General features: G+C 44.0%; 1 protein-coding gene across 1 annotated transcript; it reads left to right on the forward strand.

Moving 5' to 3' along the window:
* Positions 1–5,262: 5,262 nt before the first annotated feature.
* Positions 5,263–6,901, forward strand: LOC139196969 (uncharacterized). The gene is made up of 3 exons (XM_070823336.1): positions 5,263–5,412; positions 5,499–5,974; positions 6,055–6,901. Coding segments are annotated over exons 1-3 (1,131 nt in total). The 5' UTR covers positions 5,263–5,411; the 3' UTR covers positions 6,709–6,901.
* Positions 6,902–18,725: the final 11,824 nt, after the last annotated feature.

An 18,725-nucleotide genomic window follows, 5' to 3' on the forward strand; every position in this document is an offset into this window, starting at 1 on the left:
AAAGGTGTCGTGCTGTAGTGATCTGTTTCAGCTCACCGTTGAACCTTCTGCTTCAATCTTTTGCATGGTAGAAGTGGTGTGCAACCTTTGCATTTAAATGGTCCTTCAGAACATTCCTTCATAATGACTCATCCACGCTTGGCAGCTTCAGTGTAAAGAGCCAATATCTGATCAACTGTCATGAGGTATTTGCCGGTGGAATTCGTGACCTTGACAGCAGTTGAGGATGAGTACGCGAGAGCAATGCTAAGTAAGCAATCAGGCAAAGGCTCCAGGCAGTCAGTTCCAAATTGGAGGTTTGATTTCAGGTTCCGACTGACTGCTCTCTTTCTCCTTGTCCTGCAGGTGTGGACAATGACAAAGACAAAGACAGGGAGAAAGCATGATATGGGATACTCTTGCTTTCGACCCTGATGATATGAGATACTCTTGTTCTTGGTGTGGCTTATTTGCTGAGGTATTATCGGGGGGAAATAAAGCTGAGTATTTCGAGAGGTTATGTTGAGGGTGCCTTTTCGAATGCGAGAAAGGGTTGAGCATTTTTGCAGGTTTGCCTGTCCGTTGAGGAGGGAGGTCAATGTATATAGGGATTTCCCAATAACAAGTAGTAATGCTATTCCTTTACCCTTCTTGGTCACAGCAATGTAGTGGGAGCTGCCAGCTTCACGTGTTTTAATTTTGTCAGAGCACTTTGAAAAAGTGGTATGTGGTATCTGGAAAGCTGATATTACGTGTGAAGATTACAGACAAGCTTTATCTAAGGAAATCTGGCTCTCGAAGTTCTGAGAGTTGTGCCTCTTCGGTTTTCGAACAAGCAATCCCGTCGAGGATCTGACTCTCGAGATTCGGAAAGCGGTGCTGCTCCGGTTTTTGAGAAAGTAATTATGTTGAGAGTCTTTTCTCGAATGTGAGTAAAGGTTGGACGTTCTTGCCAACTTGTCTTGCCGCAAAACACGGAGGTCGACACACATAGGGACTTTCCAGTTGTCAAGCAGTGGTGCTGTTCCTTTACCCTTATGGGTAATAGTAGGGTAGCTGGAACTTCGAAATTCTCGTGCCTAAACTTTGTCAGAGATCTTTGACAAAGTTATATGTGGTACCCGAGGAGTTGATGGTGCATATGGAGAGCGGTGATTGAACAGTAAGATTCACGTGCTTTCTACTTCACCAGAAATCTTCGACAGATTGCCCGTAATTTCCGCAAAGCTGATTGTGCATGTGACAGGTGCAGACGAGGCTGCAAAAGCAGGTGCTTCTTCGATTTCTGAGATCGGCCCTCGTGGTCTCTGAGCAGCCCAGCTTTTGAGAAAGCAAACGCCTCTTCGATTTCTGAGATCGGCCCTCGTGGTCTCTGAGCAGCCCAGCTTTTGAGAAAACAAACGCCTCTTCGATTTCTGAAGTTCCGTCGAGTGCAGATTTTTATAGAGGCTGGCATTAAGTTCCACAGCACACTTGAATCTCTACCAGTAGAAGCTCATTTCTTGCACTTCTAAGATCTTGATTTGTCTGACCTCTTCCTTCTTCAACACATTTGAAAATGTCTGGACCCTCCGACCGTCGTTTTGACTTGAACCTTGGAGAAGAGACAGCCACGCCTTCTCCAGACAACATATGGCGCCCATCCTTCATATCCCCTACTGGTCCTCTTACCGTTGGGGATTCTGTGATGAAGAATGATATGACCGCTGCAGTGGTGGCCAGGAACCTTCTCACTCCCAAAGATAACAGACTACTTTCCAAACGGTCTGATGAGTTGGCTGTTAAGGACTCTCTGGCTCTTAGTGTTCAGTGTGCAGGTTCTGTGTCTAATATGGCCCAACGCCTATTTGCTAGAACCCGCCAAGTTGAATCATTGGCTGCTGAAGTGATGAGTCTCAAACAGGAGATTAGAGGGCTCAAGCATGAGAATAAGCAGTTGCACCGGCTCGCCCATGACTATGCTACAAACATGAAGAGGAAGCTTGACCAGATGAAGGAATCTGATGGTAAGGTTTTACTTGATTATCAGCGGTTTGTGGGTTTGTTCCAAAGGCATTTATTGCCTTCGTCCTCTGGGGCTGTACCTGGTAATGAAGCTTCAAATGATGAACCTCCAATGCCTCCTCCTTTTGGGGTTTTGTCAAGTACTGAGGCTCCGGATAACCACCCTCCGGTGCTTTCTCTTTCTGGGGCTCTACCGACTGCTGAGACTTCCCCTAAGCAACCTTTGTGAAGGCTCCCTTTTGTTTGTTTATTTTGACTCATGTATATGTACATATTTGTGGCTTATCGAAAATATTAATAAATAAGCTTTGCTTCATTTCAACATATTGTGTTAAATACACCAAAGCCTTCTTCATAAAGTTCTTTGAATTTTTGCTTTTGTTGAAACCTGTATTGTTGAAGCTTTGTGAGTGAAGCATGTAGTTTGAGGTAGTGTTCCCTTAATTTCCCGAGTGAGGAAAACTTCTCGGTTGGAGACTTGAAAAATCCAAGTCACTGAGTAGTCACGAACTTTTGAGTACCAAGGCGTAGTAGCATATGGTGGGAGTCCCCCAAGTCTCTAGTCGAGGGAGTGGACGAATGAGGTGTCTTGCTAATAGTCCATGTCGTAAGTACCAAAACTTCATTCTTTTGTTTTCTAAGTGGTAGCCCCGGAATTTTTCTTCATATATTTTGTTTATGAAGGTTGCTAGGCCCGAATAAGTGGAATTGCAGAAGGTGTAACGGTTGGTAGCTGTTTTATGGAAAGCCATCTGACTACGATAGTCTTGCACAGGATGACTATAGGGAGATACACACACATACTGCTATGATAGAGGGTGTAACCGTTGGTGCATTACAATCATAATGGAAGCATCACAATGATGGAAGCATCACAATGATGAAAGCATCATAATGATGAAAACACCATAATGATGAAACATCATAATGATGTTTCTTTGGTGGAATTATTTTTCATTTCCCCTAACACCCTGAATTGGTTTTCAATATAAGACCATCATCTGTAGCTCGAATCACAAAGTTGCCTTCATGAAAGTTGTTCTTTAATTCCTTAACTACAGCATATCCAAATTTGAGAGCCATCAGATCAGTACAACTCTAGAAATTCAGGTACAACGAGTGATTGTTCATCATTTGTCTGTCAACACGTCAGACCTGTTGTGAGCTTCAAAAACTCCATTTTCTCTTGCTTAGATCAACATACTTTCTTCATCGAAGTTGTTCCTTAACTTGTGAACTACAACATATCCAAAATTGAGATCCCTCGGAGCTGTATAACTCCAGAAATTCAGGTATGATGAATGACTGGTTATTCTTTTTCTGTCAACCCGTCAGATTTGTTGTGAGCTTCGAAACTCCATTTTCGATTGTTCAGATCAGCATGCTTTCTTCATTGAAGTTGTTCCTCATCGTCTCTTTCATAACATATCAAAAATTCAGAATGAACTAATGGTTAAATATTTCCAGATCTTCGAAACATCACAGCAGCTTCGAAATCTGCAAGAATCCGACTGTCATGCTTGGAGCTTCAACACTTTAATTTCCGTGGCTCAAACAGAAATGGTTCCTTCTTGAAAGTTGTTCATCTGCTCAAGAACTAGAGGGTGTCCAAAATTCAGCTCCATTGGAGAAAAGCAGCAGCTGCAAAAATTTGATAGAGAAAAGGAGGCGAAGCTTCGTTGGATTTCTAGGCTGGGGAAGATTCCAGTTTTTGTAGCAACTTCAGTACTGGTGAATTGCTTGTATTTTTGTCCATAACTAAATTTTGGACTTTGAATTATTATTTGATCTATCATAATATGTTTGGGAACATATATAAGTGAACAAATAAGAAGGAAAATTTTGGGCCCTTGTGGGTGTAAAACAAAAAATGTTTATGTTTACCCAAGTGTTTTTGTACAAGTTCAAGGGCATCTTGGGTTTTGTGAACAAAATTTGTTTATTTGGAGCAAGGTTTTGTATTGAAGCTTTCTAGGTGAAGCTTTGATGGTGAAGCTTTGATGGTGAAAGTATGTAGAGGGAGCTTTCTAGGTGAAGCTTTTTTAGGTGAAGCTTTTTTAAGTGAAGCTTTTCGGGTGAAGTTTTTTGGGTGAAGCTTTGTGGGTGAAGCTTTTTAGGTGAAGCTTTTCGGGTGAAGTTTTTTTTGGGTGAAGCTTTGTGGGTGAAGCTTTTTAGGTGAAGCTTTGTGGGTGAAGCTTTGATGGTGAAGCTTTGTAGATGAAGCTGTTTTTTTTTTTTTTTTTTTTTTTTTTTTTTTTTTTTTGGGCGCTTGACACGGTCTTCATTTGCTTGTTTTGTAGTGACTGTGGAAGACGGATTGCTTTCTGATTGAGAAGGGTTCCGGCATCGCTTTGCACCATCTTCATGTGGGTAATATAGGAACTTCCTTATGTTTTGATCATGCATGTAGTGATAGAATTTGTTTCTTCTTATTGTAGATGTCAGAGCCTGGAAGTTCTAGTGATGAGGGCTCTTCTAGCTTTAGCTCTAAGTCTGAGTCTGCAATGTCGGAGTCTTCAGGGTCTTTGTTAGAGTCTTGTACTAGAGAAACATTGGATGATCTTCCCAACCGTCGAACTTTAGCTATTGCTAGTTCTTCCTCCATGGCGTTGGGTGAGGGGGTTGTTTTTGATGCCATACCCATAGTTCGCTCTGAGTTCACAGCAGACCATCTAAAGAATAACTTGTTAAATAATGAGAAGCAGGTTGAGGCGCTAAGGCAGTCATGTAATATCCCTCGTAGTGTAGGGATACGCTTGGTACATGATGAAGAATGGCCTTCTGAGCCTCCCCAGGGTCATGTTATGTTCTACACCCAGATATTACTGACTTTAGGGGTGAGACTACCTTTACATCCGTGGTTGCAAAAGATGTTATCTTTGATCGGATATGCACCTGGGCAACTCAATCCTGGTTTCTGGGATACTTTGATTGGATTTTATATCATTTGGATGGAGTGTGGGTTGTGTGAGCCTTCCTTCCATCAGTGGCGTTACTGTTACAAGATGCGCCCAGCAAAATCATGCACTGGTTATGCCGAGTGTGCATGTCGGAGTGAGAGAGAGCGTATTGTGTATGGTAAGAAAAAGGCATACTACACATGGAAAAACCGTTGGTGCTTTCTGTATAATGATTGGGAGTATGATAAGGGTGTCACGCCTGAGCGACGTGTGCTTACTCACTTCCAGACTGTAGGTTGTAACGTATCAACCGTTCGTACTATTTGCTATTTGTTGTGGTCTTTTCTTGCTTCTAACACTTTGTTTCATGTAGTGACGCGGGGCACCATCCAACTGTTTGGGCAGGAGCTATCTGACATAGAGAAGGTGTTGAGGGTGCCCAAAGAGGATAGACACTTAAGCAAGCTACGACCCTTATTTCGTCGGTACGGTTTCCAACCCTTAGTTTCCGAGAGCCAGGGACGATCGAGTAAGTTGTATCCTTCATGTAAACTTAGCTCAATTCCTTACTTTATTTGGAAAGTTGTATTTCTTATTTTGATTTTCCTTATGCAGTGGAGAAGGTAAGCAAGAAAACAGGGACTAGCACCCATAAAAGGAGAGCACCAGTGTTAGTTCCTTCGGAAGACATCCTACCGCATAAGAAAATTCATAAGTTCCGAGGGGAACCATCCGTTAGACCTAAGTCCCAAGATGGGGTCCTTAAGGGGCCTGCCTTTAGGAAGACTGGAGTCGAGGCCGTTGAAAATGCTGCTGCCGTAGTTGTAGGAGAAGGGAGCCGACTGTTGCCTCCTCCTCTTACTATGGAGCACACTGTCCAGGAAAATGATCCCGGTTCCCGCCATGAGGGGAAAGGCAAGGAAAGAGCTGGCAGTGTCCCGTGGAAGGACTTGAGGATTGCCACGCGGCCAAAGGATTTTGGGGATATCAACAATTGCTTGGCAGGGCGTCGATTCGCCTTCGATGAGCTCGGAGAGCCCTTAGCTAAGGATGAATCGGATTGCGACCGGATGTTGAAGCTGTCTTCATATGTGAGTGTTACTTTGTCATTTCCTTACTTTTTCCTCTTTATTATCATTATTTAGGTAGTGATGATCGTCTTGCCATGCAGGTCATGGCCGAGTATCACGACAGACTGCAAGAGGTTGAGCGGTACAAGGCAAAACTGAAGGAGAATAAGCAGCTTGTGGACGAGGCCCGAAGGAATAAGGGACTTTTGACTCAGGCTCTCCAACTGAATGACGAATCCATGAAGAGCTTGAAAAGGCGAAATGGTGAGAACCTAAGGCTTAAGAAATTGTTTGAGGCAACTAAAAAACAGTTGGAGGTGGCTACCTTGGAGGTATCCAAGGTTAGGGGAGAATTGGATGGTGCCTTAGTTGAGATTTCTGAACTGGAGAAGAGCATTCCAACTGAAAGGGAGGCTGCTGTGCAAGAATACTTAAGTTCTTCGACCTTTCATCTTGCTATTAAACCCCACTGTGCTCAAGAAGCTCGCTTTGAAAAAAGGAAATGGATGGCCGTCCTTGATCGTTATGATGATGGGAGCATTCTTCGAAAATACCACGAAGATATAGATGAGCATCATCGAAAGGGCGAGACATTCGTCCTTGCTGTTGATCCTAGCAGCGAAGATGAGTCTGATAATGAAGGTAGTGCTGATGCACAGACTCAGCATGGTGAAGAGGGTCTTGGGGATGCAGAGGATGATGGTAGGACGCGGAGTGATACTGCCAGGGGTTCGGCTTCAGATGAGAATGAATAGCAGTGTCTTTACTATCTGCATGTATTCTGGATGTAGTAGTCTGATGTGTGTATAACATGTGCCCATGTTATAAGCTTGAGAGTTTTGGATTTTAGGTGTTTATGAGTGTTTGCACTATTATTAATGCATGTTTGGCTATGTATGAATAGATCTATTGTTTGGATATAAGCCCTTGTTTGGTTGTTCCTTTCTTTGTATAGTCTTGTCGACACATACTTAGATTTTGTTTCGTGTTGGATATATCTGCTTTGAGGTTTCAACACTTGAGTGTTCCATTGCTAGGAATGTAAAAGAGTGAGGGCTGAGTTGGCTAAATTACCTCTTTATTGAATTCATTGCCAAATGGCCTTCATTACATAGGATGCCGAACGGCTATAGCTCAACACTTGTACATCGTGAGTCTATTTGTAGTAGTACTTCAAGTGATCAGCGTTCCATGGATGGCCAAGGGTCTTGCCATCGGAGCTTCTAAGTGTGTAAGAGCCAGGGCAACTGATGCCAATGACTTCATACGGTCCATCCCAGTTTGGACTAAGTGTGCCTTCACTCGGGACTCTGTCGCAGAGTAATCTTTTCTTTAAGACCCAGTCTCCTATTTTGAAAGAACGAGGCTTGACCCTAGAGTCATAATAGTTGGAGATGCGCTGCTTGTAGGCGACATTCCTCAAGTGAGCTTGGTTTCTGTGTTCCTCGACTAAATCCAAGTTGAGGGTGAGTTGTTTGTCATTTTCACTTTGAATGTAGTTCTGGACTCGGAATGTTGCTTGCTCGAGCTCAACAGGGACAACCGCCTCTGTGCCAAAGGCAAGTGAGAATGGAGTTTCTCCTGTTGAAGTCCGATATGAAGTGCGATATGACCAAAGAACTTGGGGTACAAATTCTGGCCAACAACCTTTAGCTTTGTCCAAGCTGGTTTTCAAAGTGCGCTTGATTATTTTGTTGATGGCCTCAACTTGTCCATTAGACTGGGGATGAGCTGGAGAGGCAAAGCATAAGTTGATGTTGAACTTAGAGCAGAACAACCTGAACTTCTTGTTGTCAAACTGTCGCCCATTGTCAGTGACTATCGCATTGGGAATGCCGAATCTACAAAGGATGTTCTTCCACACGAAGTCTTCTATCTTTGCCTCAGTAATGGTTGCCAAGGGTTCTACTTCGGCCCACTTTGTGAAGTAGTCCACTGCAACGACTGCGTAACAGACTTTGCCTTTCCCTGCCGGCATTGGGCCGATCAAATCAAGTCCCCACTGGGCGAAGGGCCAAGGGCTGATCATAGGAGTAAGAGGCTCTGGAGGGGAATGAGGAATAGTTGCATATCGTTGACATTTGTCACATGAGCGGGATACTTTGATGGCATCCTGGTGGAGTGTTGGCCAGTAATATCCTTGGCGAAAAGTCTTGTGTGCTAGGGACCGAGATCCAGCATGATCTCCACAGACTCCCTCATGTATTTCCCGAAGGACGATTTCCGCCTCGGCAGGCGTAAGACACCTTAAGTATGGCAGGCTAAAACCTCGCTTATAGAGTTGATCATTGATGATCAGGTAGCGGGTAGACTTGTATCGAATTTGCTTAGCCTGGACTTTATCATTTGGGAGGGTGCCATGAGCAAGGAAATTATAGATCGGGGTGATCCAACTATCCCCCTGTTGTAAGTTGCATACTTCTGCGGCCATGGTGCTTGGTGTTGCCAACAGTTCGACATGAATTTTTCTTCCAATCTTGTCTTCCACAGCCGAGGCGAGGCGAGCCAGGGCGTCTGCATGACTGTTTGCCGCTCGAGGAACTTGGGTGATCTGGTAGTGGAAGTGCTTGAGCAAAAGTTGTGTTTGCGCAAGATATGCTGCCATGGAGCTGTCCTTAGCATCAAAGTTGTTGGTAACCTGGTTGACCACCAATTGGGAGTCACTGAAAATATCAATTTGTTTAACCCCGAGGTGTTTGGCCAAACGTAATCCTGCTAGAAGGGCTTCATACTCGGCCTCATTATTTGATGCCTTGAATTTGAAACGAAGAGCATACTCCATTGCTACTTTGTCGGGTGTAGTCAAGACTAGTCCCGCTCCACAGCCCTGTTGGTTGGATGAGCCATCAACATACAGACTCCATGCTGGGGTTGTTGGTTCTATCTTCTGAGCTTCCGGGGGTAATGAAGCCACTGTTTCAGGTGTAGAAGCAATGTCAACCGGATATGTGAAGTCGGCAATGAAGTCTGCCACTGCTTGGCCCTTCTCAGCTGGCTTTGGTTGGTAGGAGATGTCAAACTCACCCAACGCTATTGCCCATTTGATCATTCGCCCTGAAGTGTCAGGACTTTGGAGTATCTGTCGAAGAGGATAATTGGTAAGCACGATGATGGAGTGCGCTTGGAAGTAAGGGCGGAGTTTTCGAGCAGACATGACCAATGCCAGAGCCAATTTCTCAATGTTAGAGTACCGTGTCTCCGCATCTTGTAAGGCTTTGCTAGCGTAGTAGACAGGTCGCTCAATATTCCCATCCTTTCGAATGAGAACAGAACTCACGGCTGAAGCTGATACCGATAGGTAGATAATGAGAATGTCTCCTACCTCGGGCTTGGAGAGTAGAGGGGCTTTACTCATGTACTCCTTGAGGTTTTTGAATGCCTCGGCACATTCATCAGTCCATGTAATGTACTTCCTACTTCCCTTAAGTGCTTTAAAAAATGGAGCACATTTGTCTGTGGCCTTAGAAATGAACCTGGTTAAGGCTGCCACCTTGCCAGTAAGGCTCTGGATGTCCTTTGAAGTTACCGGTTCCTTCATGTCGAGGATTGCTTTGATCTTCTCGGGATTAGCTTCAATGCCTCGTTGGCTAATCATGAAACCTAAGAATTTGCCAGAGCCTACGCCGAAGGCACATTTGTTGGGGTTTAACCTCATTCGATACCTCTTCAAAATAGTGAAAGTTTCAGATAGGTTGGTGATGTGTTGGTCAGCATGTTTGCTCTTGACTAACATATCATCAACGTAAACTTCCATGCTCTTCCCAATCTGCTCGGCGAACATTGAGTTGACTAGTCTCTGATAAGTCGCTCCTGCATTCTTTAGGCCGAAAGGCATGACTTTATAGCAGTATAGTCCTCTGTCGGTAGTGAAGGCTGTGTGTTCTTGATCCGAAGGGTTCATGAGGATTTGGTTGTATCCTGAGTAAGCATCCATGAAGCTCAGGAGTTCACACCCGGCCGTAGAGTCTATAAGTCTGTCAATAAGAGGAAGAGGGAAGCTATCTTTCGGACACCCTTTGTTTAGGTCGGTGTAGTCAACACACATTCTCCACAAGACCTTTTGAAGCAAAAGACTTTCTTTGGTCGGATTTTTCTTAACAAGGACCACATTTGCTACCCATGTCGGGTAATTGACTTCGCGGACAAAGCCTATGCCTTTGAGTTTTTCAACTTCTGCTTTCATTGCCTCGTATCGTTCAGCGTCATAAGATCTTCGCTTCTGTCTCACCGGCTTGATCTTGGGGTCAATACTCAAACGATGAAAGATGACATCGGGAGAGATGCCTGGCATGTCCTCGTATGACCAGGCGAAGACTTCAGTGTTCTCTTTCAAAAAAGATATCAATGCTAACCGAAGGGGTGGTGACAATGTGGTGTCAATCTTCACCATGCGATCTGGATAATCTCTTGAGATAGGTACCTTCTCCAACTCTTCAGCAGGTTGGGCTTGCTGGGTGAAAGAGTCATCTCGAGGATCATCGGGTTGATTGTTGCTATCAGGAAGATCCAAGTTCGCTTCATCTAGGCTGGTCTTTGTGACTTGGTCATGTACAGACAGGGTTTCCTTGGGTCCGGGCAAGTGTTGTTGCTTAACTGAAGTGTTGTAACATGATCGTGCACTAAGCTGATCTCCTCTGATGTAGCCGTTGCCATGGGGGGTTGGAAATTTCATCAACAGCATATGCGTGGATACCATAGCCTTGAGATCATTGATGCCTGTGCGCCCAAAGATGACATTGTATGCCGTTGGGCAGTCAACCACTAGGAAGTTAGTGGTAATGGTAGCCGTGTAAGGGCCTGTACCAATAGTAAAGGGTAAATGTATGCTCCCTAAGGGTTGCACGATATCACCGGAGAAGCTTATCAGAGGAGAAATCGAGCGATCGAGCAAGTGTTCAGCTACACTGAGTGCCCTGAAAGCTTCGGCAAACATGATATTGACCGAAGCCCCCGTGTCTACGAGGATTCGTCGAACATCAAAGTTGGCTATGTGAGCCTCCACGATCAATGGGTCGTTATGAGGGTAGATGATGCCTCTTTCTTCCTCAGGGTAGAAACATATCGGATCCCAGTTAGGTTTTTGATACTTCCCTCCCCTGATGTCTTCCACGTGAAACACTTGGTGACCAGGCCTCAGACTTCGTTCACTGTTTTTCATGGCCCTATTGGAAGATTCAGATATGGGTGTGCCGCCACTTATGGAATATATGACATTCACCTGGCGTTGGTTACGGTTATCCCTTTGAGGGTGAAGAAGGAATTGATCAATTTTTCCTTCTCGTGCCAAAGCTTCAATACGATCACGGAGGATGATACATTTCTCGCTATCATGGCCGTTATGCTCATGGTAGCAACAAAACATGCCCGCGTTATTCGGGGGCGTGTAATCTGGGTGCCTCGGCTTTGGCTTTGGTATCAGGTGAGCTATGCTGGGGTAAATGGCCGCGCATGTGGCATTCAAGGGCGTGTATGTCTCATACCTTGGGGTAGGGGGTATCTTGACGCGGGTTTGACCCACAGCATTGACTGCCTGGGGGCGAGCGTTATTGTGGCGATACCCTTGGTTATCGGGATAGTGTCCCTTACTCTTTTTACTGAAAGGAGAGTGGTGAGGATGGAAATCCTTCCTCTTGCCTTGAAATTGATATGTCTGTTGATTCGGTGAAGCATTATGCAAGGCATGGGGAGGTGCCACTGCTGTTTGGGAAGTCGAGGTCTTCTCATTTAGGTGAGTCTGGCTTCCACCTCCCACTTGTTGATAAAGGATGGTTGTAGGGGGTTTCTCCTGATATGTCTTTGCCTCGGCGGAGGCATGGTTATAAGCCTGCGCCATCACCTCAGAGTAAGTCTTCCAAGTATTGGCATTGATCATGTATTTAAAGAAACAATCACGTAGGCCTGCCGTGAAGGCTTTGAGGGCAGTCTTGTCGTCTGCCTCGGCACACCGGGAGTATTCATGGCTGAAGCGGCCAGCATACATACGTAATGACTCGTCTGGCTTCTGGCGGATAGTGTACAAGTCATCTGCAGAGTGCAAGCGATCGGTTTGGAAAATGTGTTGGGAAACAAATAGTTTCCTCAATTCCTCAAATGAGTCTACCGTCTCAGGTGTAAGACGACAATACCAATTTAGAGCTCCGCCAGAGAGGGTGGAGGGGAAGAGAAGACATCGCTCTTCGCCGGTGTGCATCCGGTATGCCATGGTGGACTCAAAGAGGTTAAGGTGCTCAATCGGGTCCTCTTTCCCAGTATAAAGTTGCAAGCCAAGCTTCTGCTTTGTCTTTGCTTGAAGGGGGGTGTTGAGGATCCTCCTTGTAAGAGGGCCAGGCCTGGGTTGGTTCCAGTCAGGTATTTCAGCCTGACGTTCAGCCTTCAACTTGTTTACTTCCTTAAGAAGTTGTAGGACAAGGGGGTCCTGAGCGGAGTTATGTGCCATTGGAGCTTTCTTTCGTAAATCTCCATCTCCTCTTGGAATTAGGAAGGTTTGATCAAGGGCATGTGATTTTTCCCTGGACTCGCTGTACTGGCTTCCAGGGTATGTCTGTCGAAACACCTCTGAGTCCCCTGTACCCTCATGTCTTTCTAGGACTTGTTGCCCATTCCCCAAGTTGGTGGCCGGCTCGGGCCGTGGCAGGGGACCGAGTCTCTCAGAAATCCTTGGGTCATTGATCTTTGAGCTTATATGGATGGAATTCTCTCGACGTTGCTTCAGGAAATCCCGACAATCGCGAAAGACGGCTTTCGATCCTTCTGCCCCTTCAGCAAAGAGGTGTCTCCCTCCGCTTCTCATGGTTCGGGTCGAAGCAACCGGGTTAAGAGAAGCCTCATGTTGATTATCAAATCGAGGGGTAATTTGTTCCCTATCAGGGATATCTATGTCGAATGCATGTGACCCTCCATGCTGGAGGGCACCCAGTTGATGGTTGACTTCCACGGGGGCAACAAGCTCGCGTGTCTGAGCTTGCCTAGCTTCGTGAAGTGTCTCGAAGAGCTTCTCATATTGCTCCTGGAGGACCTCATTCCTCATTGCTATCTTGTTGTTCTGAGCTTCCAACTCATCGACTTTAGCTTGAAGAAGAACTCGTTTTCCTTCCTTCTTTCGTTGCTTCGCACTATGTGCAAGGGGGGTGTCATTCTGTGTGCTGTGGCTTCCTTCGCTTCCCATGTTGGAGAGGGATGCCTGGTCAAAAGAAAGTGTACGAATGATAGAAACCAGCTTGACACAGCTGAAGAGAGTAGGAATAAGTGTCGTTCCCACAGACGGCGCCAAATGTTGATGCACAAAATCAGCGAAGACTTTGGTACAACAGAAAGTGTCAGGTTTTGTGACCTTCGCTTGGTTGCTTCGGTCACTAGTGAGGATAAGTACGTAAATGAATAGAGACAGAGAAGCAAACACAGGATGTACGTGGTTCACCCAGATTGGCTACATCCACGGAGTAGAGGAGTTCTTATTAGTAGTGAAGGGCTTACACAAGTACAAAGGATCAAGCTCTCAATTTAGTGAGTTCTTGTGAATGATTTAACACAAATGGCATTAGCCAATATTGTGGGGGAATGACCCCTATTTATAGAAAAACTTGTAGCTTTGTCACATTGACATGTGTCATGTTATGATTGGTTCTTGATGTCGACACGTGCTACGCTCTGATTGGCTTCTAATCTTGACACGTGTCGAGTAGTGATTGGCCTCCTGGTCGGAGGGGAACTCTTCTGGGTCCTTGACAGTATAGCGTTGGCCGGTGTTCGGTAGTTTCGGGATTGGTCAAGTATGGTACAAACAAACTCCGTTAGAACTTCTAGCAAAATGAGTCATGTGCAATACACGTGAAGCTAAATCAAGGGACAAATATGAAATATAAAATAAGAAAAATTGTATTAATGGTCCCTCAACTATAATCCAATTGTAGCAATGGTTCTTCCAACGTAACTCATTCTGACAGAATTCTGACGAAGTTGACGAAAATGACCATAGCTACACGTTTTGATGAGTTGAGGGACCAATGATAATGGATTTTTAGTTGATGGACCATTTCTCAATTGGGTTAATGTTGAGGGACCATTGCTACAATTTACTCTTTATTCATTGAAAATAAAGCATCATAAGCCACTTAGTATTAAGGTCGATTAATATTCATCTTCATTTGTAAGTGAGAGGTTTAAGGTTCGATTTTCGCTAAAGGTGAACTTTAACCACATTATTGCTAGCTCATTTTAAGGCTAAGCTCACCCTCTCTTCATCCGTGTAGATAATGTCGTTTGTTAAAAACAAAATTATTGAATACATATTATGAAAAACTCCACCTAAAAAAGGTCTTTGCAAATTAAATATAAAAATATTACAATAAAACATCACTAGTTGCAAAAGAATGAGTAGACATCAAGCACTCATCCGAGCTCATCCAGAACAGCAAGATTACACAAATCATAAAACCGTTAAACATCATGTTACACGAAGATCATTTGAGAACAAAACTCTCAAATCATATATTGAGACAGGGAGTACGATGCCAATGGGTCCACTCGTATCGCATAATCACCATCACAATCTCAGAACACTAAGTGAAGTAGATCCAACAAATCAAACTCCATTTTTCTTTGCTCCATCTCATTCTTTCTCTGAAAACCTCAATATTAAAATGTAGTTCCAAATGCTAATATTTCCAATGAATTTGCTTCGGACCTATTTATAGGAAAAAATGGCGGCTCACTTATGTTTCTGTTGAACTACCAAGCCTACGTGGCGCGCATGCCGAATAACTAATGAGCTAACTACGTCCTTCGGTTGATGAGGGGCGTGCCAACTCGTCGACTGAGCTCAGCTGAGGAGTAAAATGTGTTGATGTTGCATTGAGCATGCGGCTGACTTCTCGATCTTGCGACTGCGGCCAAGGAAGGAATATGTCTTGGCCTTTGGGTTTTAGAGCCTGAAGACAAGGCTGCTAATTTTGCGAAGTTCACAAACCGTCGGCGCTAGATTTGGTCACAGTGATTATATTTGTAAGGGTATAAGCACGCCGAATCGACATCAGAGTATAGGGGCACATATACTCAAAACAGATATATATCTTGATGGTAAATGTGGTTCGACCGTCAAAATGTCAAACTCTAAAGCTTACTTGTGAGTATCCAATCATAAAACAACTCGGCGTTCAATGTGCCGAGCCATAGTAAACTGTAACACCTCACCTCATTGAAAAGGTTAATGAGATGACCTCTACCAATAAAGACTCGAAAGTCTTTCTCGACCGAGAATTGGATAAATAACTAATCTGCCTCGACGCAGTGCTGTTTACCCAAACTGAAGGTGTTCCGCGGTCAGCTGGTTCTACAACGATAATGCTGTTTATCCAAACTGAAGGTATCACCGGTTGCCTTCACAATGCTGTTTATCCAAATTGAAGATGTGTTGGCAGAAAAAGAAAATAAAAATCTTAAGGTTGTTGAGAGAGTTTGCGCAGGGCAATTTGTGTTCTGAATTGGAGGAGTTTGAATGATGAATTCCTCCCTTTATTTATAGTAACAAACCTGCTTTTGATCGAATCAAAACTATATTTGGATTATGACTCTTTACCCCGATTCAATCTTATCTCGGCCAGTCCTACTCCTATTAAGACTTTGAACTCCACCCCTTATCAGGCCGTATTCATTCCCAAGTTTCAGATCCTCATCCCGTCGAGACTCCTTCTTGTATCAGGATTTAACTACCCCATCCGTCCGTCTTGCAATGGGACTCACCCACTTCCTCTTTATCTGGAGTATTCCACTTCCTGATAGGACACGGGCGGCCTTGGCTATGCAGCCCATGAACCGAATGACCTCTAGCGACCCTTGAGCAAGGTTTCCGAGTTGAGAACAATTTTAAACTAGGCCCAAACCAGTATTTTGGGCCTAAACATTGCCCCTAGTTTCCTTAAGCTTCGTTCAATAAGCCGAATGGTTAAGGAAATTAGCACAGTCGAAGAAATATATGGTCGGGGAATCCACTCCATAGCCTGACACATCTTGAAAGAGACCTTGACAAACTGGCCGAGAAAAACCAAATAAGGTCGAAGTCTTGAAGACTCCCACCCACCGCTTCTCATGGTACTCAAAATATAAAATGAACCTGTGCGGAGCACCAGCTCGCCGAGCTCGGCATGTGTGATGTAGGTTGAGAAGAATTGTGACACACCCCGATCTGAAAAGTTCACTTAGACTCCGAATCGAGTTGTGTTGGCCGACACCTGGAAGGTGACGAAGCCATAAGGTGTAGTGATGCGGAAAAAGTGAATAAATTAAACCTAAAAGTGCCTAATCAAAAGAGTGCGCGGGTGAGCGAGATTGAACCCTTTTCACACGTGATGTCAGAGCATAAGACAACATAGTAAATAGGATAAGGGTTATACAACTGAAGGTAACCATCTCCTGAGATTTGCCAAGACCCTTGTATACACTTAAGCACAACTACTAAACCTGGAGGGGCGAAAAACAAAGTTGAGTGGGTCAGCAAAACAATGCTTATACAAAAACCTTTATTTATGAATATACTAACCTCTCGCCGTAAAACAAGTATAATTTCCTTAAAACATACTACGTAAGTATGTAAACAATAATACAACAACATTATAACCAGAAATATGCCAAGTCATGATATATCACAGTAATATAATCATGAAATAATCAATTGCTCATCAATCAATGCTAGCACACGAGTCGGAATTTCCTAATGCAATTCTACCCGACAAGACTGGGTGTAATCAATATGCTCTAGTACTACGATCACATGAAGGTTGGTGCAGAAGCACGGTCACATACAAGTCGGATTGCATAATGCAATTTGCCCGACAAGATTAACACCTAACTTGGATCCAAGGCGAGCGAACAGTGCGATGTGAACATACATGTGAAGGACTGGCCCTGGCCCTGGCCCTGGGGCCAGTACTAACACCGGTACAGGAAGATGAGCATGTACATATATGTATGAATGTCATGACAGTAATATCCCAACGATATAGCATCATTTATCACAATTTATCTCACAACAACGAATACTTGGCAATATAAGCGTAAAAGTGAAGTAAATACACATTTATGGAAACTATAATATATATAAGTATAAAATAAACTGCCCACTCATAGACACGCAGTCGAAACGAAGCCTCCTAGCCTGGCTTAACTCCGTACGTCCCCGGAATACGTTCCCCTATACATGAAATTACTAATTAACTTAGTTTAATAACACATAGATGGAAACTTAAATAAAACCTCCGTAGATTACTCAAACGTAGGTCTTAAATATACGAAATCGATCTACTCGACGTCACGGACCTAAAAAAATTTTCAGAATAATTTTTGGTCCACTCACGCGGCTCCCTTACGCGCTCCTACGCGTCTTCTTCGTGAAACCTACGATTTTTACAGGTTGCAGGCCTTACTTTCAGAGCTCCAAACGAGCTCATTTCCCAACCAAAATCCATGATTCAAAAACCAAAATAAAGTTAGGAATGCAGGGAATAGATCTATATCCATTTGGGGTTGTGTCATGGACGAAACTCGCCAGAAAAATGGCCTGAAAGTGGCTAAATGGCCACGGTAAAAATTCTTTCCCAACTTTTAGCATTGATTTCTAACTCGATACTTAACCAAACTTGATTATTCAAAAGCTATTTTGAAGTTAAGAATATAGAGCAGAGACTTATACCCTTGGAATGCTCGATGGAGCACGAGGTTGGCAGGAAAAATGGCTAGAAAGTGGCCAAACGACCACGGTTTGAAGTTTCCAGATTTTTGGAAAATGTCCTTCGAGTTGTTTTTCGTGTTAACACCTTCACCAAAGCCATTTTAATAGGAAAAGAAGATCAAAGAGTCTCAAAGCTTACCTTCGCCGGAGACGGCGATATGTCGTCGGAATGGATGCACATTTACTGTGCCATGCAAGAGAAGGGAGAGGGTGATTGAAAAATGAGGTGGTGGTTCCTGGATGTTTACTAACTAAATGGAGCAGCAGCTTCTTGTGTTTGGACTCTAGGAGCTCTTTGTGTGTGCAGAGGAAACGAGAGAGTTGCAGAGAGAAGATAAAGCTTTCGGGGAGAGAGAGATTATAGACAGAGAAGAGTGTTTTTTAGAAAAATAAAATATTAGAAAGTGAGAGAGTTGAAAGAGTTGACAAGAAAGAAAAAGGGAGATGTCAGGCTCGGGAAAATGGGAAGAAAATGGGCATGGGGAGTGGTGGAAGTATAGGGCGCGGTCCCCACATGTCTCACAATTAATTCAAACTATCTTTAACACAAAATTACTCGATTACCTTCGGTATTCGATGTTTCGTAAAAACTTAACTGTAGCTCCGATTTCAATTCCGCTCCCACCAACGCGTTCGTAGTGATGAGCACTACGAGGATACGCTAAAAGAATAAGTCATACGTTCCTCTAGACGATGGTCAACAGAAGTCAAAGTTCTTGCCTCCAATGCATTTTGTAAATTCACGCTTTTAAAATTTATAAAAACGTCAAATTTGGGACGGGTTGTCACAAATTGGGGGTAGGAGGCCGAGAAAAATCTTTCTTGACAGCTTGGCCTACCTCTATATATTATATATACCTCGACGTGTTGGCCAAGCTCGGCCCTAAAAAAAAAACTTTCGTCTTTCCAACGGATTTTGACAACTTGGAAACAAATCATGATTCCCCACCTGCAACCGCATGGCCATAGGGTGAAGCCTACTACCTTTCTTGTCCAGATATCACATCACATTATGAAACAAGCTATATATAAAACCCCATGGAAATATTG

Source organism: Malus domestica, chromosome 06, assembly GCF_042453785.1.
Source record: "Malus domestica chromosome 06, GDT2T_hap1".
Taxonomy (NCBI): domain Eukaryota; kingdom Viridiplantae; phylum Streptophyta; class Magnoliopsida; order Rosales; family Rosaceae; genus Malus; species Malus domestica.